The 21,316-nt window shown below is 46.2% G+C and overlaps 7 protein-coding genes and 1 non-coding gene across 8 annotated transcripts; 5 read left to right on the top strand and 3 right to left on the bottom strand.

Annotated features, from left to right (window-relative positions):
• Nucleotides 1-992: 992 nt before the first annotated feature.
• VTN77DRAFT_7748 (uncharacterized protein) lies at nucleotides 993-2,225 on the top strand (the record flags this gene model as incomplete). The annotated part of the gene is made up of 3 exons (XM_069424170.1): nucleotides 993-1,143; nucleotides 2,056-2,112; nucleotides 2,164-2,225. The coding sequence occupies 3 exons, from the start codon at nucleotides 993-995 to the stop codon at nucleotides 2,223-2,225; spliced, it is 270 nt and encodes an 89-aa protein (XP_069275132.1).
• A 2,986-nt stretch (nucleotides 2,226-5,211) lies between these two features.
• On the top strand, nucleotides 5,212-5,718 carry VTN77DRAFT_7747 (uncharacterized protein; the record flags this gene model as incomplete). Its single annotated transcript, XM_069424169.1, has 1 exon — nucleotides 5,212-5,718. One exon carries the CDS (start codon nucleotides 5,212-5,214, stop codon nucleotides 5,716-5,718), a length of 507 nt encoding a protein of 168 aa, XP_069275131.1.
• Nucleotides 5,719-9,329: 3,611 nt separating this feature from the next.
• On the top strand, nucleotides 9,330-9,935 carry VTN77DRAFT_7746 (uncharacterized protein; the record flags this gene model as incomplete). Its single annotated transcript, XM_069424168.1, has 1 exon — nucleotides 9,330-9,935. One exon carries the CDS (start codon nucleotides 9,330-9,332, stop codon nucleotides 9,933-9,935), a length of 606 nt encoding a protein of 201 aa, XP_069275130.1.
• A 267-nt stretch (nucleotides 9,936-10,202) lies between these two features.
• Nucleotides 10,203-10,650, top strand: VTN77DRAFT_7745 (uncharacterized protein; the record flags this gene model as incomplete). The annotated part of the gene is made up of 2 exons (XM_069424167.1): nucleotides 10,203-10,314; nucleotides 10,457-10,650. 2 exons carry the CDS (start codon nucleotides 10,203-10,205, stop codon nucleotides 10,648-10,650), a joined length of 306 nt encoding a protein of 101 aa, XP_069275129.1.
• A 1,738-nt stretch (nucleotides 10,651-12,388) lies between these two features.
• VTN77DRAFT_7744 (uncharacterized protein) lies at nucleotides 12,389-13,159 on the bottom strand (the record flags this gene model as incomplete). Its single annotated transcript, XM_069424166.1, has 1 exon — nucleotides 12,389-13,159. One exon carries the CDS (start codon nucleotides 13,157-13,159, stop codon nucleotides 12,389-12,391), a length of 771 nt encoding a protein of 256 aa, XP_069275128.1.
• Nucleotides 13,160-14,414: 1,255 nt separating this feature from the next.
• Nucleotides 14,415-14,499, bottom strand: VTN77DRAFT_t118. The gene has a single exon. It is a non-coding gene; the product is annotated as a tRNA-Gln (tRNA).
• Nucleotides 14,500-15,216: 717 nt separating this feature from the next.
• On the top strand, nucleotides 15,217-15,895 carry VTN77DRAFT_7743 (uncharacterized protein; the record flags this gene model as incomplete). The annotated part of the gene is made up of 3 exons (XM_069424165.1): nucleotides 15,217-15,402; nucleotides 15,528-15,590; nucleotides 15,704-15,895. 3 exons carry the CDS (start codon nucleotides 15,217-15,219, stop codon nucleotides 15,893-15,895), a joined length of 441 nt encoding a protein of 146 aa, XP_069275127.1.
• Nucleotides 15,896-17,037: 1,142 nt separating this feature from the next.
• VTN77DRAFT_7742 (uncharacterized protein) lies at nucleotides 17,038-18,325 on the bottom strand (the record flags this gene model as incomplete). Its single annotated transcript, XM_069424164.1, has 4 exons — nucleotides 17,038-17,629; nucleotides 17,705-17,845; nucleotides 17,902-17,957; nucleotides 18,170-18,325. The coding sequence occupies 4 exons, from the start codon at nucleotides 18,323-18,325 to the stop codon at nucleotides 17,038-17,040; spliced, it is 945 nt and encodes a 314-aa protein (XP_069275126.1).
• Nucleotides 18,326-21,316: the final 2,991 nt, after the last annotated feature.

Below are 21,316 nucleotides of genomic sequence, written 5' to 3'. Positions count from 1 at the left end.
AAAACCCGACCCGTGTCATCACTGCCCTTGCAGCCAGGCCTGGCGACCTCAATGGATTTGTTCGGACTCGTCAACAAATATATCGAGAATCGCTTCGAATGCCTTCACAAACAAACCCGGCGCCATCTCCCATATGGTAGCCTTCAACGGCTTTTCCTAGGCGACCGTGGCATACCGGTCATGACAATCTCAGACTGCGACCCGAAAATGTCTTGGCTCCTTTTGGAAGCAGATATAATACCGAGAAAACGATCTATGATGTTCGAGCTGCTCTCAAATTACCTCGAAGTCTTCGATCTATACTCTAAGCGGAGTATTAGATGTGCACGCCTGCTGCGCAAAGTAAGTCTTCCACTTTAGTTATCTTGATTCCCTTTCAAACAGTGTCTAACCTTCTCTCAGACTCCAGCTGCAGGCAGTATATGGAGACATACTCGCATTCTGAGACGGTCAACATGGCCCTCATATTTCTCCGCGCATTGTCCGGGAGATCCAGCCACTAGATGAACCACCACCTTGCATTCAAGACAGAACTTTACAGTGGATGAAGAACGATGGATGTTTGTATTCCATCAAAGAATATCATAAACTGCTTCTGGTTCTGTGGACTGTGGCGCTGCCGGAGGTTCATTCCAACTACCTGCCTCGAAAGCAGCTTCGCATGATGTATCAAGGCCTTGTTACTGCTGCCCGTAACGAACCGATGACGGCATCAAATCATGCCAGCTTAAGGCAATCTGACGAATGACAATCTTCACAGATTCGTCGGCATTCAGTCAGGCTCAGAGGTTATCGAACATCACCAGTACCTTTCGGGTTCTGTGGCATGAAGCCAAGCTAGCCCGGACGTTACAGCCTGCTGAACTCAACCCGGTACCAAAGTATGGGCGAGCAGGGACCATATCAAATGGCATGAAAAAGAATTGCAGAATTACCTAAAGAGCATCCAATAAAAGGCCGTGATTACACCTCATCAGCGGAATCCCCCTCACATGCCCCTGGTCAACCAGCTCAAACCGGACACTTCGTTTTACGATCCCACGCTACCGAATAGGGACCACAGGTCTAACAGAGCTCCGGGAGACTTGAAGCCATCCTACAAATGGAGTCGGCACATGGCAGACCGAAAGGAGTTTCGACAAGGTCTGTCCCAACTGAATTACTACATGACTTGCACGGGACCAGATATGGCTACGTCTTGACGGCTCAAGAACTGTTTTCTAAACCTGTGGCAAGAAATGCTCCTCCTGCACCGCTTCAGGGGGGCGTCTCCTGCTGTCTCCGCCAACACTTCCTGGAGTTCAAAGGATCGATTTTACCTTCATGTTAAGAGAGGAAAACGCAGCTGCTGTTCGCAGACAAGTTGAAAATCTTCGCAACCGCATAGCTACCTACGGAAACGAGGATTCAAGAAGGGCAACGGCTCATACCATCAATGGTGCATACATACATTACCAACGTCGAGCAAACTTTACCCCGTCCAAGAACAGCCACTTGTCTCTGCTGTTTTTTTGGGAAGCGTTTTTGCAGCAGAGGGGACTCAATTTCGTCTGTGGAGACGGATCAACAGGACATATTATAATGTTCAGAAGCTATGCGGACGCCAACACATTCAAACTCCAGGGAAGGCACGTGTTGTTGGCGAGATCAAAACTCCATGGACTACATAGATACAGACGACTCACTCGAGCGAGTATGGTTAGTACCAAACGTCGCCGCTCTTTGAATGGCGAAGTGGCTACAGACCAAATCAGTAAGAGGCTCGACGCAAATGTCTCGTATTATGCCATGAATAGCACGAGATGAAACCTCCTCTATGTGGAATTCATGAGACACCAGCCAAAGGCGATGTCAACCGGCTGGACGGATACTGCAAGAGCCTGTTAGAAGGGCACTCCGTACGCTGCTTTCATTGACGCTCTCCTCTGAGTTGGTACAGTGCAAATGTGACATGGAATGTAGAAGGACCGGTAAGCCCCTTGGAGTGCAGCTTGCTTCCTTCTGGCAGCCTTGCTATCCAGCATGGTTACAATTTTGCTAATGTCTGTGGTATAGCATATTTCATTGCCTATCCTCCTCTTACTGTGAACATCATGAACCCTCATCCTACTTGTAATTAATAGAAGAGTCAGAGGAAAGGATTAGTTGCTGATTGTGATGCAGCTTGCCTTAGCAAGACCCCTTCTGTTGAGATCATATCTGTTCGCCGTGTCCTGTCCAGTTAACGCTGTGACCGAGCAACTGCTCTCGCAGCAGAGCTAAATGAACTCATTCTCGCACATAACATACTCGAGCACTGCATACATATAGGGAGGCATTGGTTTCATAACGAACTACGTCTTCCCGGTTTTCCTGAGACAGGACTTCTTCACGGGACTTTCCTCGACGGGAAATCGACGCTATTCTACTCGGATTCAATCCCGTATACAGCAGCATCTCACTTGGGAAGCGCGACTCCTGAAGTGACTGCGAAATATGCCACGAGAGTGATGACTGACAGGCAGAAACCTATGCTGAACCGCATCTTGGATCGTCTCTTGACTACATATGCTACCCGGGATGAAATCAAGCTTGTGCTACTTCTGGTGCTATGTTAGATTTTACAAGTACCGTGACCCAACGCAGAATGTTACTTTCTGCAGACCCAGGATGGCGGCCTCTACTACGTGAGGACAGATTGCATGGGTATACATCATCTTGAAGACCCATTGAGCAGCTCGTTGGCCTCAGACTTCACATTGCAGGACAGGATTTGCTGCAGTCACGTTTCACACAGCCTGATGATCAGGATCCTCTACCAAGACAGCTGTTATTGCCCTTTATTCCGTTCGCCACGCCCGTTTGATTCCGGCCACCATTCTTGCGTTCTTGTCGCATTAACGCTAGTCAGATTGGTGAGTGGCTTTGGCAAGATTTGTGGGAGCTGTGAGACTGGCCGGGAACCTGCCTGGCATTGGCTCTATTGGAAAGTCACATTTGCGACGAAGTGTTTGTAAGTAGATGAGGTGACACAACATGCATGCGTATATCCTACTTTTAGTGCTAAAATCTTAATTAATCCTGTGTACAAAGAACAGGGAAACTCGTAAGCTTATGCAGAACTCCATTTCATGAGGATCTTCCCAAAATGGTATCAATATCGATCAATCGTCAACTTTAAACACAGCTTTTGGCGCTATATCTGGTTTCTTTCATGCTCTCATCCGACGGACGGACCAACGCAGCGCATCCAGTAGCCAGTAGTTTAGACACGTACACTTACGAAAGAAGCTTGACATTGTGCTTGCTTTGTAGATAGAAGCATAACTAGCAGGTATCTTATTTTATATCATTCTAGAGTATTCGGCAATCTTGATTCGTGAAGATTTCAACAGGACTCTATGTACTCAAAGTACCCAGAACATCCAATGCATCGTTGTCGTCGCCATTGCCCTGCAAAAAGGGTCAGTTGATCGGAGCAGGCCGACAGGTTTATGCACACCCTGATTACCTGCTGCCAGCCTCTGGGAACAAAGGGAATCGCACTCGTCAAGCAGGTAGCTATCCGAGAAGACGAAGCGGAATCGACCCTTCCAGGATTTGGGCTTGGAATCGGACCAATTTCTCGTGATTCTGATCTTCTCTACCCATCGTCTTTAGTCTAGTCAAGCTAGGAGTCCTAATTCTCAGTCAGTCAAAATAGATCGTCTTGATCGTCTTCATCGACAGTCACTACTACGCAGGTCTTCCGGGGCAGTAACCCTGATAGCCCTATCTCCGGAGATCTCCCAGTCACTGTCACCGTCAAGTCCACTGACATATTCACCCGTTTCCTGCACCAGCAGCTGTAACTATCCCTATGCAGGTGGATGATTTAATCCTTTTCTGGCCTCGCTTAGGAAGCGAAGCGAACGGGTAAGTGAATGAAGCAGGGCCAGTCTGGTTATAAATATCCCCTTCCGCCCCCGCTACTCTCTCAACATTTTCTTTCTTCCTCTATCCTGTACCAGTCTTGCTTATATACATTCTTTCTATATACATACTCTTTATCCTATATGTACACACCAAGGGCCTCAACTCATCTGACCACAAGCCCTGCCTTGGAGATTCAACCCTGATGCAATCTTCTCCTTTTCACTGGTCCCACCTCGAAAGATTGTCAGCACTATATCTGCCTCCTCGTTTATAAATCTTTGATGGCACTCCTTCCTTTTCAACGTGACGGACCTTCATGTATCTTCACATCGACATCGTCCGAGCATCCTGCACTTCGAATCCGTTACAAAAGCCGTGCTTCTCCCTGTCGTCTTCAAGTTGGTTCATCTCATTCTCCATGCACCAGCTTTCTCTGACACTCAGACACTAATGCAGAGAATGGGCACAGATTGGAGGATCGACTTCCGAATGGCTTGATGAATCTTAGGACAGAGGCGGTTGCGGCATTGATGTCCATTGACAAAGCATACGGTATGTACATTACTTACCAGCATCTGTCAAGCTTCCCATCTTCATCTTCCAAGCTAATCGAAAGGTGTCTGCAGAACAACGCAGGTTATGCACTCTTCCAACGAATGGCTTCGTCTTTTTTAACCATTTTTGCGAGGGTTGCAGAGAACCCAACTGCTCGGACTCCAAAGCAAGTCTATCCCCGTTCAGCAATCTTTCCCCCTCTCGGGTTGGGAGATTGCGATATCATCATCTCATCAGCAAGTCAATGATTTCGGCGGATTATGCTGCATGCTTCTTCCACCAGGTTCGCAGGTATGCTGCGAGAGCAAGCTGTCTGGCCCGCAGAGTCGTTTCGACATGCAATGGACTCTGCGCCAGGGAGGAACCGAAACAAAACTCGCCATTCTTGAAGCAAAGAATACCAGAGTGATGCATTTTTCAGACTTCAATCCAGCAGAAGTCACCGAGGTAAATGCAGCAAGAAAGTTGGAAAAGGCCATGGACAATGGAACCCTCATATCGCTTGTTACCAATGCGGTGCGTCTGTCGCAACAAGCCAAAAAATACTCAAAACGTGCAGCGACGTCGCCATCTTTGGTTGGTGCTGAAACCTAATTATTTCGCTCCAGCGCTGTAGACTGACTTCGTTTTCTTCCGCAAGGGTCTCGTCATTGACGTCTCTCACGTCGGGTGTTTGTTCGAGCTCTCCTCAACGTCAGGCTGGGCCCAGTGGGCCAGAAGCAGCATATCTTTTATTTCATTTTGTTGGTCCTGTCCGTTCATATGTACTCTGGCGGAATATCTCGGATGAACCTTAACGGACATCAACCGACATCAAGTGCAGCAGGACTGGGATCGTGCAACACCTATACCGGATGCATTACGGTATTTGTACCGTCAACGAGATTCGTCGAGAGAGAAGTGTCCAACAACATTCGAACAGACCATATTCCTCCAGGAAAACGGGCGCCATGGTGCTCAAAAATCATCATGCATGACACATTCGAACGTCCTGATCGTGTCCATCATCGTTGTCAACAATATGCCCGTGATGGAAAACACATCCCGGATAGCAAGGACATGAAAGCACTGTGGGAGAATGAGAACGGGTTTGTGTTCTTCAACCATTTCGTCGGACTTTCAGACAGCCCCTCTGAGGAGACAATCAACAAGGCATACGTCCGCGGTGCAGCACTATTTCCGCATCTGGGGTTCAACGGCTGCGACAGAATCTCCTACTTCGTTGTCCAGGTCATGAATCGGCGTGACGACAGCATAGTCAGAGAATGAAGCTCGATGATCGCTCATGTCGGCCACACATCTTCTTCAGAAATCTCCCAATCATATGACATTGTGGAATACAGGCGGGACACTTGACTCTGTCTGAGTACGACATGGTAAGATATTTTAATAATTTCATCCAATTTTACTATGGGGAGGTGTTCTGCCGTATACCAAACGTCAACCATCCTCAAAGTCTGCTCGCCCACTCGTATCGGAGATATTAGAATCTCGACCTATTATCCAGCGACAAAGTCTGGAAATTCTCTTAAAATGAACATCCAACAGCAAGCCCTGACCATTTGGTCAAGGGTCAGAGACAGTTGGATCCCATAATAACGATCTTGAGGACGACGAATTCGATGCCCCTAAAACCTCCCTGGCCAGATTTTCTCTCGTGACAGCTTTTCGAGCATGCTGAAGACGATGAGCACATTTCTTCGATTACGAGCAAATCAACAATTCGCCACCCCTATCCAGTTTCATTCCACGGTTGTTGGCCATGGTTCCAGGGTGTTCGCCAATCCTCGCCTATGCACATCGACGAACAAATCCAGCCAGCAAACAGACCCCTTTCGCCTATATGAAAACCGGCCACAACTAGGATTGTTTCCAATTTCTTCGACGTCTTTATCTCACTCCTTCGTCGCCTATTTCTGTCGATATATTCTACTGTTCTATATATATATGCCACGCTAACGTGCGGCATGGATTCATGAGCACTTACAACCAGACCATGTTCTTCGAACAAGAACCGCATCCACAGACTCCAGGAACATACGTCTTGTAGTATTGCCCCGTGATTCGTCACAATACTGTGGCACGAGCGATGGAGTTGGGTTGGACAGTTACCGATTCAATCAGGAATGATTGTACATTGGACACACGGCAAACAGTATGCGATCCGAAACATTTCGATTACGATGACATGCCCGAGACCGGAGCTGGAAACAATGGACGCACTGGTGAATTCTGGGTAGAAGATGGGAGTTCATTATCCTGTCGAATGATAGTGTCTCTCTTTGCCACGGACAACAGCCTCATAGTTCCCCAGAGCGAAGTTCTTCAGTCATTGAAGTGACTGGGAAATCCCGGCGTTTGTCAATTAGGTGAGTTGTTCCTCGAGTTAGCATTTCTAGTGCAATCTTTCACAGCAATTGACTGCTTCAAGAACAATTTACTACTTTGAACAACCTCGCTTTCCATCCTCAAGATGTCGTCAAAACTGAAGCCTGAGCAGAAGCACCTCATCTGGTCACCTTTACCAGTCCTCCACAACTGAAGGCATTAGGTGACCATCAAAAGCAAAGAAGATCATCAGTCGAACTTTTCGCCAACACGCCATGCATCGCGCGTGTCGAGTACCTGACCGAAGGAGTCGTGACTCCGCAAGCATTTCTGACAATGCACACGTATGGGCCATGGAGCAACAAAAGAGCCGATGCCATGAAACATCTTGCACAAATAATCGTCGCCGTTACTCTAGTAGCGAGCCACAAGGCGTGAAGAGCTGATTGATAGTGTGTCGCATTTTCTGAGAGCTCGTTCTTGATCCTGTTGCCAGTGTGTCGAACTCAATCGAAACATGAAATCATTGCGACTGCCCTGCGAGTGGAGAATCCTTCCCAGTCGGTTGACTGCTCGGCTTACACTTCAGCCAGGAAGTAAGTAATTAAATCGCAGCTTCTACTTTGCCAGCATAACTAACCGCTGGTCTTGCAGTCGCCGTCTGTCAATCTGCCGTTCTCGCGATACCGAAATGCTAGGATATCGCTCAGTCTCGGACACAACAAATCCATAAATGTATTCGGTTTCAATGATTGTTCAACCAACCTCGAGCATTAGAATGGGTTCCAGTGGGAAAAGGAGTCCAGGATGATACCGACATGGAGTCACCAGCAACTCCGGCCTACTGTTTGTGTCTGACAGTCAGAGAAAAAGCCACTTCGCGGAACAGCTCTGCATCACTTATACGCACAAAGCAAGCGGATTCCCATCCGTGACGAACAACATCGGATGCACGGTGCGTTGGTTCCCCGATACCACATATCATGCAGTATGGCTAATGTTGCACAATAGGGATCGCAAGTTCTCTTCTCTTTCTATCTTCGACAATCATGGATTCTGATCGCCGTAAGTCATCAGCAATGCATGCATGTTCACTGCTAATCATGATCTAGTCCGTCTCAATAAGACTCCCTCTGTGGAGTTCGTGTCCTCCCGCCCGATTCCGAAGGACGAAAAAAAAAGATCGCATCATCGCTCTTACGACCCGCCTGAATGATCTTCTTGATGAGCAGAGCAAAATCCTTTCTCGAGCCCTCAAGGCTTCCTGTGAGATGGAGACGACGGCACCAATCAACATGTGGAACAACGGACACTGCACAGGTTTTCTTTGCAGTTTCAGTGCTCTATGCTTCCTCGGGTCCTTTCGCAACAAGTGATGCTGCCAGCTCCAGGCTATGGCACAGCAGAAGGGACGAGACATCACAACAAGAGCCTACGAGCAGACAGGCCACTGATATACTTCAACCACTATATACCTCTGTGATTACCTCGCCCCGTACACGTCAATTATCGGACCCAGTGGGATCGGAAAAGCTTCTTGGTATATACAAAAGCTAGCGCATCGAGATCTTGCATACGTTGTTTCGCAAGAAGCCAAAGTGAGACGTTGAGGAACAGGAATTTCGGAATTTCCAATGCTGCCTGTAGCTATGTCAATGAGAGGCAATTCGTGATGCTCCACACCCGACAAGGCATTCGATTTGCTAAAGCATTTAATGCTCTAAATGACGGTGCAGCAGAGCAAGGTCCTACTATATACAGACCCGGTGGCGGGATCCGAACTGGTCAGGAAGAACTTCACCTCGACTCCATTGCAGGCGAAGATGTCAAACTCTTGAACCAAACGCATTGATTCCAATCGTCCTCTTGAAACAACACCACAAGATCATGGGCACCATACGGTTCGGAGACAGACATCAGCTTTCTCCGTTGTTCTGTCTGCAACCAGTCCCTGCGACTAGCATGCAGCCAGTTGAACCGATCATTCGATCGGTTCCTGCGAGTTACACCGCCAGCAGTGTCGCTCAATATGCAGCATGTTATATACTCTCAGCAGAAACATGGTGAACTTCCAAGAGCCGTCGTATACAGAAACGCACTCGAATCCTTTGAATGGCCGTATTGAATTCCTGTGGAGAATCTGGAGAAGCATTGGACGATCATTTGCAATGACGAGAGGAGAAAGATTACAGAGATCGTGTGTGTAATCAATGCGGAATCAAGAGCAACCATGAGCGAGATCTGTTTCGTTTCGTCGAGCGGGTCTGCAACGCTGTGGGCACTTTCTGCACAGTCTATATCAAGGACTGAATGTCCAATTCGGGGACAGTCAGCCCACTATCTGTCCATTGGATCCTTGCGAGGATACTTATCCACTTGGAGATGGCCAGCGAGTCCCGACAACCTCTTAGAGAGGTATATGATTAATCCCAGCGAAAGTGTAAGAATGATTGTCCATTTTGTCTCCTTTAAGACTTGCCAATTTTTTTTTATCAATGATTCTAGCAAGTTGATATCATTGGTTTCGATTCCGCACTTCTCAAATCGACTTGATGATGATTCGCGAAGTCGCTGCGTCAACGATGACTAAAGCCATGTCGACAGCAGAGTACGCTGAAGCTATCGGAGCTTGTTGTATCCAAGGAAATCCGTTACACAGTCAGATATTCAGCGACGACTATCTTTCTGACCAGTCTTACTCCAAATCCGCTGCAGCAAGTCTACTACATCTCGCGAGGGCTCTATTGTCGAAGACACTATTCTGTTTCAAAAAGGTCGAATATCTCTTCAGATTTCATTTGAGTGCCTGTACAGATCCCAACCTATTCTCTCAGTCAAGCAGACAAGTGAGGAGTTGGTCGAGCAGCGACACGTACAGCCCGATCCTGGATCCGGTGTCCAGGATCGAGCAGCAAGCACCGGCCCGTGACGAGCAGGTACAACTTCCGCCAAAATATCCTCACCACAGGCAAGTTGTCAGCATCCAACAGGTGCTGGAAGAAGTCACCATGGACTGGGTAGTGAACTACTACGAGTTCAAAGATGATGCACTTTCGCCCGACCTCTTGCTCTATCGTGAAGTCGACGAACGGCATGAGCGATGCCTGCATAGAAGGACATTACAGCATTGTGTCAGGCGGAATCCCTGGAAGTTCTGATTCAATATAGATGTCATCCCCGATGCACAGTCAATCCCATTAAGACTACAATATCGAACCGTGGGCAGGCAAACCCGCGTACTTGGGCGTATGTACCTATGGACACCTGAGTCGTCTCTCTGACCTTGATACCTGAGTTTTTACTGTGTGGCTCGTCAAAACTCCACAGGAAGAGCTGTATCATCGCGAGAAATGCATCATATGGTGCACCAATCCCGCTCAGCAGTCCTTCATTGGCACTGCAGAGAACCTCTCTGCCTTGTCGACATGAATGGCCAACTTCTCTTCCATTTCTTCTCTTACGGGTATGATAATCAGACTGATTACGAGCTCAAGATTCTTGACTTGGCCTACACCGATGCTGTGGAGGAGCAGGGTCGTGAGTACTAAAGGCGTACAATACTGCCAGGTGGTCCAGCTCGACGTATCTGGCTGCGTCTGATTCGCCTTCTCGCTTTCGGTCTTTCTTGCTTTCTTTTTTCTTGTGCCTGCTTTGGCTGAGGTTTTCTCACTGGATGCAGAGGTCTTCCATGCAGACATCGACATGGTAGAGCGGCAGAAGTTGGTCAAGCACTTTATTACCTCTCCTGATCGGACATGGTCCTTATCTGTTCACACCACGTCATATCAGCCGGCAGCAACCTGCAGAATCTACGCCGCAACATTCACCTTTTTGACATGTCAAGATGGCAACGGCAACCAGCACCTGCACTGAACGGTAAATCACTACAATGAGTGAACAGATCATTATGCAGGCGATTAGATTAGCCAGACGATGACAAACCCTCCATGGTCCTTCCCGTGCCAGACATTATAAATGACTTCAGCATCCACTCAGTTCAAGGTGCACAGTGAATCGAGCGATTCTGCCATGGGAGGCATTAGGGAACGAAAGTTAGGGGATCAAAGACGATCACATACCGTCGGGGGTTGCCCTTAAGGAACTACCTGCTAATCAATCGAGCAGGACAGGTAATTCGATACATGGATGACTGCCAGACCCTGTACGGGTTCCTGACCACGTATGAGGAGACGATATTCCTGAGAAGTACTGGACTGGGCTATGAAGCTTGAACAGTCACAGCCCACGTCCTCAGTGACCAAACCAAAGCTTCTGAGAAAAAAAAAATGATCAAAAGAGGTCCGAAAATGAGATCCAGGTTGCTCACATAATTAATTCTCTTCTGTTACGCAAATTTCGAGGATGGAGATGTTCGATTCCCAAGTGGCATTGTTGAAAAGGGGGTGTATGCTAACTCTTAGACCCCATGTAAATAAAATCTGCTTCGGAAATGTAGACGAGGCCTCTACCGATGTTTTTTTTTTCCTGAAGTTGAAAAAAAAAATCTTGAATGCTTCTAATATCAACGATCCCTCGAACGCGATGACACTGACTTCTGCTGTCCATCACTCGTTTGGCAAATTACGACTAGCATTCCAGGACACGGTATGTATTCAATAATATATATTCCTACAGTACTTATATGTAAAGGATCGAGCATGCCACAAAAAATGAGCTGCCCAGTTCCTTGTCTGCAAGGCTATTTTATTGATCATGAGTGGGTATTCTCAATTCTTCATATATATAGTCTTGCGTGACTTTGCAGATATTTTATTTACTAGTTTTATAAATGATTTACTTAATCAACTTTACAAACATTTTGCTAATCATCATGATAGTGACTACCACACTGCTACCAGAACCCCAACACCAGCAATGACACACCTTCACCATTCGATGACAACGACGCAGTGGAAAAAATCGCGTCATCAATGGAAGAATCACCAAGCAGAAGTACATTAGGCAAAGCCAGCTTAAGCAGCGTTGTCTCCAGCGAGACAACTTTCGCTGCCTGGCGACAGGTATCATTGATTCATGCCGCTCAAAAAAAAAATCGAGACATCGATCGAAATGCTCCGTCAGGGTTCGGAAGGGTACATACAGGGGAAAATCAGGGGTAGTCGATAGATATCATGCCTGTGCAGTGGATATACATTGGAGGATTCAAATTCATGTAACCCTGATTCATGTAATAACATCGTGTATTCATTCATAACTCCGCTCTGCTCTGATGTATGTAATTAATAATAATAATTTGAATCAGATCTCACTTTATCTCGCTATTTCTCTCTCTCTCTCTCTCTCTCAATCGGATACTGATCAACTTGTCAATGATCCTTCTATTCAAAGTCTCAAAACATGGTTATTGAATGAATGCATGTGCATACATACGGATGTTGCAATGGACTGGCCTGTTATCATCAGAGCAGGTATGTACAGCATACCCAATCTGTCGAAAAGATTAGTATTTAGTATTACTTAGTTCTATAAGTTCATGCTATCAACAAATGCATTTCATTCATTCACATGGCCGCGCCAGGTTATATCCTTTTCCTCTTCCTCATATAACAGTTGATTTCATCATCAAGCAGACCATTTCGAATCGAAATCTTCAAGCAGGTAATTCTTGCGGCTCTCGCTCTGTCGGCAGTTCCGCGCGTGGCCACTCGTGGTCCCCAACAGGCCCAGGTTTGTCTTTCCCCTGCTTTCTCTCAGCGAGCGAGTCTGGAGCTTCTGCAATGAATTCCTCTGGCGCTTCTGCGATATCAGGTGGCACGATGTCGCCGTCATCCACGCTGTCATCGCCGCCGACACGATGATGTTTCTGTTTTCGGTGGCGGAAGAGCAGAAGGGCGAGAATTGTGAGGAGGATAATGACACCGGCAGCGACTCCGACGCCTATCCCGGCCTTTATTCCTGACGACAGGCCAGAAGTGTTCTTCAGGACTGTGGTGGGGGAAGGTGTTGCTGTTGTCGTCGTTGCTGGTGCTGGTGCTGAAGATGCAGATGATGTGACGAGCGAACTACTCGCAGAGGCTGTGACGGTGGCAGTCCCATTACTCGTCGAAGTAGGAGCCGAAGATTCACTTGGAGTCGATTCTATGACCGAAAACTGCCCCGAGGTAGTCCCTTCACCACCGCCGACTGCGTCGAGAACAATCTCATATCCAGATCCATCAGGCACGAGTCCCTGGATTGGCGGGACGGCATAGGAACCAAGCGAGACAGAGACATTGATGGCCAGTTCCCGACTGAACTGGGTCGTTTCCTCACCGATAAAGATTTCAACTGTGCTGGGGTCACCTGCGCCAGAGGTCCAGGTGATGGTGAAGCCTTGAGAGGCGTCGACCACGTCGCCTGCTTTGGGAGATGTCACCTGCATCCTAGACGAGCCGAGTCAGTTGAAAGGAGCTTGCTGTGTTGCCAGTATGTATGAGTGACTCACCTTCTCCCAGGCTGATTAGGCTGGTAACAGCCAGTATAGATATGATTATCGGGAACATGGCATCTCTAACAGTATACAGACGGGAAACAGCAAGGAACGACATTTATGCAGCGGTGAACAACTCGCTGCTGCTGCTCAGGCAGACCATCATGGATAATAATATATTCGATTCCTCTTTTTAGGCCCAAATGGTCTGATCAGACCAGTTCTGCGGTGTCCATTAGAAATAGATCGACCAGCGCATTTGCTCCATGATTCGACGGTCAAACGTCGTGATTTGCTGGCTGTGCGGCGCAGCAACTGGGTCGTTAGCAAACTCAGCCCTGCAGCTGAAAACAAATCAAGCTATGACTGGTCCAGTCGTCTGTCTACCCCTCGAACAGGATATGGATGGATATCGTTGCTCTTAGTACTCCGCACGGACTGTGGAGTATAAGGAGTCCAGCAAATCGATCCAGACACTTGTCCCAGAATATGATTTCTTTTATCTGCGATTTCCTTGGTTGATATTTATAGTCTTGTCTTGTTCATGAGTCATGATAAGATAAGTATTTTGTATTTTTAACTGTAAGTGTCCAAGAATGCTACCTTTGACGGAGAGTTTACTCCGTATTATACTCTCCAATGTAGGGCAGGTTACAGTACAGAGGACTACTGTAGCTTATAGCGTTCTGAAGAAACTGAAAGCAACTCCCTAAATATTTTTTGGCCCAATTTTCCACGGAACTGGTTAGGTACTATAAATCTCATTTAAATTTCGTATTAATTAGCAGTTAATATTATTGCTAAAATGTTTTTCTTTTTTAAATTACATTATACTAAGAGCTTTAAATTTATAATTTAATTCTCCCTTTTTACGGAATTGAAAACAAGTTACAAAAACTGTATATATATATACACTCTCTGTACAAGTGTTGAACGATTATTTACTTTGAAAATTTATATATAAAGCCTATGCAAAATTTAAATATAAGAGTGGGAATATCTAAACATTATTATTCTGAAAAAAAAATAAGAAAAAAGAAAAAAAAACTAAATCTGACATGCTATTATGGAAGTGAATAGTAGAATCTGAATAAAATATATAAAAGGAAGATTGAGGAAAAAAAAGAAAATATTAAAAAATACTTGAAATTTTTAAAAACGCATTGAGGAAATTAATAAAATTAAAAAATTAAACTTCTTAATAAGAAGCCCCTGCCTGGAATCGAACCAGGATTATCGGAACACCAATGTGACATCAGAATCCGATGTGATAACCATTACACTACAGAGGCGTTTATTGAAACTTTTCTGTAATTTTTCTCCTCATATCCACCTTCACGTTATTTAAAAAATAAAAAAATAGGAAGCCCCTATTGAATTCTTTACTTATCTGTCTTGAAAATTTTTGAAAAAATATTGAAAAAGTATCAAGATAAAAAATAAGAAAAAATTTAAATAGTGAAACTTCAAATTATTTCATATGTCTACTCTTATTAGAGGCAATAACTTACTTAATACTTATACTAGTGCTTAAGAAAAATTAATGTACATGATCATCTATTAAAAATTAAAAAATCTATTTTTATAAAGATGGATTGATCGTATATTGTTTCGTTGAGAAATGTTTATTCTCCATTTTTTCTTTTTCTTTTTTTATTATTTACGTGCTCGGAAACTTTTGACTGTACAGAGTATTACTCCGCTAAACCAGCTCCCGGATCCCTGCCTAGGTCCGTCCCCAGGTACGACACGACAGCTCTCCCGAATTATTATTGTTGTTATTGCAAGCTTAGCTCATCTTGCATACATCATAGCCTGCTCACGTTACCCAATTCACTAAGTGTATGATGGCAGCAACTGCTGCAGCTGCAGCGCTGACGCTTCGAGGCCCTCTGCGGCGATATCCCCGATCCATATCATCGCTATCTCTATCACATCCCCTCACAGCCCGTCATCTGCCAATTACAATCATACCATCCAACCGAAGATCCCTCTCCAGCACCTCCCCAATGGCGATAGCGATGGCGGAGGCGGACACAAAGACAGAGAAAGAGCCCGTTTTCGCTCCCGGAGTCGATCGGAACCAGCTCCTCACGCCGACGCAGGCCCTGCTCGAACAGGGCCAATGGACGCTAGACGAGGAGCGCATGGGCGTGACGAAGACGTTCTATTTCAAGACTTATACTAAGTGTCTGGTTGGTGGCCCAGTTGCCAGGTTTACATACAATTGCATGGATAGACTGGACTGGACTGGATCAGATGGTGGATTCTGAATTGAATTTCCGCTGACGATTTTTGTTTGTGTTGTCCGTGTATACAGGACTTTGCGCAGATCATCGGCATCCGAAGCAAATCGAAGAATCATCACTCGACTATGACGATCGTAAGTCGTCCTTTCGTTCGTTTCATTTCCTCTCGTCAATGACAGCGCACCATTCCGCGATGATCCGTCCGCTCAACTTCATCAACACTGATTGACAACAATTCGATGAATAGAAAGCAGGCTCCGTCCAAGTCCACTGGACAACGCACCACCCTCGTGGCCTCACAGACAAGGACATCTACATGGCGCAGTACTGCGACGAGCAGGCGCGGCTGATCGGCACGGTGGACAGGAGCGAGGCGAACAAGTGTGGCCCGCCGAGCAACAAGGGGAAGAAAGAAGAAGGTGGTGCGGGGGGTTTGTGATATGACATGATATATTGTATTACATGTCCGGGTGCGAATGAGGGAAATGGAGGGATGCAGACGGATACGGATACGTCCGATCCAATTCCGTGGTCGATCAGTCGCAGTCTCAGTCGCAATAATCGATCGCGTCGATTGATCGACGATGACGATGTTTAGTGGATTCCACACACACACACACACCCACACATACACATCCACACACACACAGAGAGAGAGAGAGAGAGAAATACAAAAGGACAGACAGACAGTGTTGGGTTTGGTTGGCACGCCGCGCACAGCATATGCTTTTATGGCTGATGACACGGCACAGTCTACCCGATGGAAGATTCTCATAGACGGAAGACTTTACGCCCTCTCTCTCTGTCCTCTCTCTCCATCGATCGATATCAGCTTGCCCGACTGAAGTTGGGACGGACGCTCAATCGCGTCTCGTCATGGCATAACTGAGCTGAAGCGCATGCATCCATTGCCATTTGCTCAGTCAATATTCTTACCTTACCTTACTAGACGAGACGAACGAAAGGCAGAGAGTGCAATACCAATACCAATACCAATACCAATATACACCATGGTTGACTTGACACCCTCTTGATTCAGTGTGCTCAATATGATATGATCCAATATGATATGATACCAGCAACTGGTTGGATTGAGAGGTCCTTGGATCCTTTTCCATCGATCGATTGATCGCGGACTCTCATCTCCTCTCATCAACTGACGACAAGCACTCCGTGCACTGACTGACCTCATCATATCTGATGATGAAATAAAATAAATTTAGCAGTCAGATTCGTCTTCACTGGATCTATGCTAGATGTAATCACAGATGGTGTGCTGGAGACTGGCTGTGAACAGGGCATTTACTCGTTCACTAGACTTCATGACATACTAGCGACAAGATAGGCGCAAGCTTGTGGCCTGACTGCTGTGACCGCGGACCTGATTTGCCTCGTTCAAGTATGTACATACGTTGAATTATGCCTTCTATGTCATAGTTATAGCTGTTACTTATAGCTAGTCTGATCTGATGCTACTGCCTGCTGACATCAGGCAAAGGCAGGCACTTTGTAGCCTCGAAAGCGACAGACCAATTCCTGGATCTGATCGGGTAATCATATTTGGATATAAAATCTAAAGACCTATCGCAACGACACTTTCAGTGAGAAATCGACGATAGGCGTCCCCTGGTGAATGGAGCTGGTCGAGAGGATATCGACGTCCTCGCACGCATAAGCCGCCGCATTGCTCTCGGTCAACCCCCCACTGACCTCAATCAGGAACGTCCCTGGCGGCTTGCCCTTGGCCGCCCATTCCGTCTTGAGCTGCTTCGCGGCGGCGCGGACTCCTTCAGCCGTGAAGTTGTCCAGCATGATGACGTCGGCGCCCGCGGAGATGGCGGCATTCGCCTCCTCGATGCTGCGCACCTCGACTTCGACTTTGGTCGCGAACCCGCCGGCGGCCCGGGCGGCTTGCACGGCCATCGGGATGGCGGCCGCGATCGATTCGGGCGTCTGGCTGGTGCCGCTCAGCGCGGCGTTCTTGTTCGCGCACGCCCAGACGTGGTTGTCCTTGAGCATCGTCATCGAGCTGAGATCGTGTCGGTGGGGGTCAGCGCCGCCGACGAGGATGCCGTATTTTTCGACCACGCGGAAGCCCGGCGTCGTCTTGCGTGTGCCTGCCAGGGTACCTTTCCAGCCGTGGGAGCGGAGGGCCTTGACGAGAGACGAGCTCCTAGACGAGTTAGAAGATGAAATAAGAAGTAATCTTCTAGCAATTAAAGATAAAGACCAGAAAGTTTTCACCTACTTCGTTGCAATCCCCGAACATCGCGCCAGAATATTCAGGGCCACCCTCTCACCAAGGAGGATCTTCCGGATGGGACCGCGGACAGTGGCGCAGTGTTTGATGGGTTCGATGGTCTCGCCCTCCTTCACATGCCATTCAACGCTGATAGAGGTTAGCGATGAAAATGAAGATATTAGACGGCAGGTCACGGGACTCACGTGCAGCCCAGCTGGGCGAAGACTTCGTTGAAAAAGGGAACGCCGGCCACCACGCCCTGCACTGGTCAGCGAGTCGAATAGGCTGTCATTCAGAATGGTGACGGGCATATATAATTGTAGAACGAAACAAAATACAGTATAAAGTCAATCTCGACCATGGCGAAAATCATCAATCAACGGCCAGAATGATATCCATGGTATGACAGCACAACAATACTCTTTCCATTCAATCTCTCTTCTGCCATGGGAATATGTAGTCAAGACAAACCTTACTCTTCCCCAGCAGTCGAGCCTCCCCCTCCGACTCGCCCACGACAAAGCCGCCGTAGTCGAAGCTGGGACAGTCCTCCTCCAGCCAGGAAGCGATCAAGCGCTTGTACGTAAGCGGCAACAGGTGCGCCAGATCCCCATGGGCGGACGCCATAGCTGTACTAGTGTGTTATCTGTATCGATCGTATCTTATCGTCTGTATTATTGTTGTTATGTACGGATGAACAGACTGACGTGCAGGTCGGACGATGTTGCTAAAACGGGAAAGATCGGAAGGATGGGGAAGAAGAATGAAAATAAGAACCTGGGGATACCAGCCAGACTACCGATTATCTAGCCCAACTTCTAGAACGTTGGTTGGAGAGAACGAGATGGGGCTGGCTACTGCTATCCTTGCTGAAAATGATTATTGATTGAATAAACTCAATAATAAGAAAGACCTGCAGAATTCTGATGCAGGAACAGTGAAAGTCCAGTGAGGGGCAAGATTCGATGCATTTGGAGATACCCGCGGGGCGGGGAAAAACCGGAGTCGGAAAAAAAAATTCAGTCTCAAACAACACCAGCACGAGGACTCGGCAGGCCAGTGCCGTTCACCCTCGGGGTCGGGTGCCGACTGAGCCAATTCAGGCCGATCTGCCGAGTCATGACAGAGTAGAATCAATCAGCTTCCACATTGAAACTGGGCAGGTAGATCGTGACTGGAGAGACGATTCTCAGGCGTTGTGAATACCTTACTACGTACATAGCCTAGGGCTATACAGATTTCACTGCATAAGGAGAATAAAGTTTATAGATCGAAAGTACCTGGCTTTCGAATAATGAAGTAACGCAAAGATGTCTTCTTCTTGTGATAATATTCGTCGATATGCTGTTGAAAGCGTTGAGCAGGCCTAGATGACTGGCCAACAGTAATAAAGAGGTATCCTATCATTAGTTAAAACATAGTACTCTGGACAGAGTACTGTTAACGATTTCTGCGGATAAGAGGCCAATCAGTTAGCGGCGTCAAACATAAATCGGGCCAAGGTGAGCATCACCTGGCAAATAACTATGATAGAGGTTTTTCTCCACATGAGGAGAAAAAGAAATCAACTTTTACAGGGCCTTTCTTCTAGACAAAGAAGAAACGAAATAAAGAATGATATTTCGCATCGATCGAAAATACGAGTGCGACGCCTTACCCTTGGCCACTCGCGCTGCAATCGATGTTAGACTGAAAAAATCACATGAGATATATGTGATTACCTAATACTAGTTTCTGTCCAAAAGTAGTATAGGCTTCCCGCACCGAGGAACATCAAATTTATTCCCCCTACAAAGGCTATATATAACATGAACCAAGTACGGAGTATTTTATAGCCTTCTTAAGAACTGTAATATATGTCAAAATAATAATAATATTTAAAAAGAGGGCTTCGATATCTTCTAAATATTAATAGGCTCTTTTGAATAATACTTTTAATTTTAAATTAACGGTAAAATGAATGAGTTATTGGTTCCAAACAATAGACTGTACTCCCTCCGTATGGGTTGATTCGTTCATGAGATATGCTTAGTCATCAGACTAAAGTGGTATTTTGCTCCGAAATGCCTTCTCTTGTCTGAGGGGACTGAGGTATGTAACTTAGTCAGCTTCTGGTGCTGCTTTAACTTTTATGACAGAATTGTTCTGATAGATACAATACAATACGATTCTTGAAACAAACATTGTAATTTTTCGAGTATTTTATCTTAGGGTTATAATACATTGGTGCCGCCTGTTTACTAGAAAATCGCATCCTCGGATTCGTATCTCGAAACGAAGCAAGCTGACGGAGCTGAGACTACTTGATACTCCTTAGGGAATAGTTGCAGCAAGCAAGCACATTTATTTATATCCTTCCATTAGGATCACAGCAATGAATGGCCCTTTCATTTCATTTCTCAGGTCTGCAGATGCAGATGCAGATGCACTGCCGCAGAGCTTTTCTCTATATCGTAGAGTCGAAGTAGACTAAAGTATACCAATAACTGTTGGTTGGTCTAGCGGAATCCACCTTCGTTCTCGTTCTCGTTCTCGTTTAACTAGGCACCAATATTTCTTTGACAAGTGGACTCCGTAGTAAGCTCAGCACAACGTATCGCGAGTCAATAATGTCTCGTTGGGTCAACCTTATTTAAGGCATGCACAAGTCTCTTACTGCGCCATGAACCAGCTAAGAATAAGAACAAAAACACCCAACTAGCTATAGCTAGCTACCTACCTCACCGGTAAAGGAGGCTGAGATGAACACGCAATTCATTGCAGGAGAGGGATTTACTGGAATCTTGCATGCAGATGGGGCTATAGAAAGAAGAATAAGGTACTCCGTATGACTATTGTTGTTATGGTCACAGTCACCATGATCCATCCGTATTGACTATTACAGAGTACGGAGAACATACATACGCTATTTCTTCCCTCCAATCGCATGGACGACAATACGAACGAAGCAATCAGAGCAGGATTTCGATCTATGTGAAGCTGCCTAGTTACTTACCTAACCTACTCTGTACTGTACATTACCTAGGTAATACAGAGAGTACTGTCGACTCGACTGGCGGAATTCGGACGGATGAAATCCTCCGTGTCCGGGCCTGCTTACGCACAAAAATATGCGGGATTAATAATTATAATTTGGTGATTTATTCTATTTCCCTCGTGTTCTGCGTGTTTCTAGACTTTGTTTACTCCGTAGACTGTAATTAAGTACGGAGTATACTACATACTACGGAGTATTGTTGTTGATCATCATCGATGGAATACCAGTAACCGTGGTTCATACTGTTTACCTAGGCATACAGTACTTTACTAGGTATCTACTGAAGTTGACTGATTAATATTGATACTGCTAATTATTATAATACTTCTATATCCATTCGATTCGATATAATAATATACTATGTGTATCTCCGTATATCTCCGCATGTCTGTACTACAGTACATAAATCAGTTTGGGGTAGTGCCGCGTTGCGTATCATACTACGTACCTACTTCAATAATAAATTCCAGTTGGATTTATTACAATAAAAACTAGTGAATGAGTAAGTAAGCAGTCATCATATGACCTGATCGGAAGTATATATTACGGCCCTCCTGGTAATCTTTCCAAGCCAGGGCTAC

The sequence above is a fragment of the Rasamsonia byssochlamydoides genome (assembly GCF_041956645.1).
Source record: "Rasamsonia byssochlamydoides strain NRRL 3658 unplaced genomic scaffold VTN77scaffold_64, whole genome shotgun sequence".
NCBI lineage: Eukaryota > Fungi > Ascomycota > Eurotiomycetes > Eurotiales > Trichocomaceae > Rasamsonia > Rasamsonia byssochlamydoides.
This window is presented reverse-complemented; position numbering and strand designations above follow the sequence as displayed.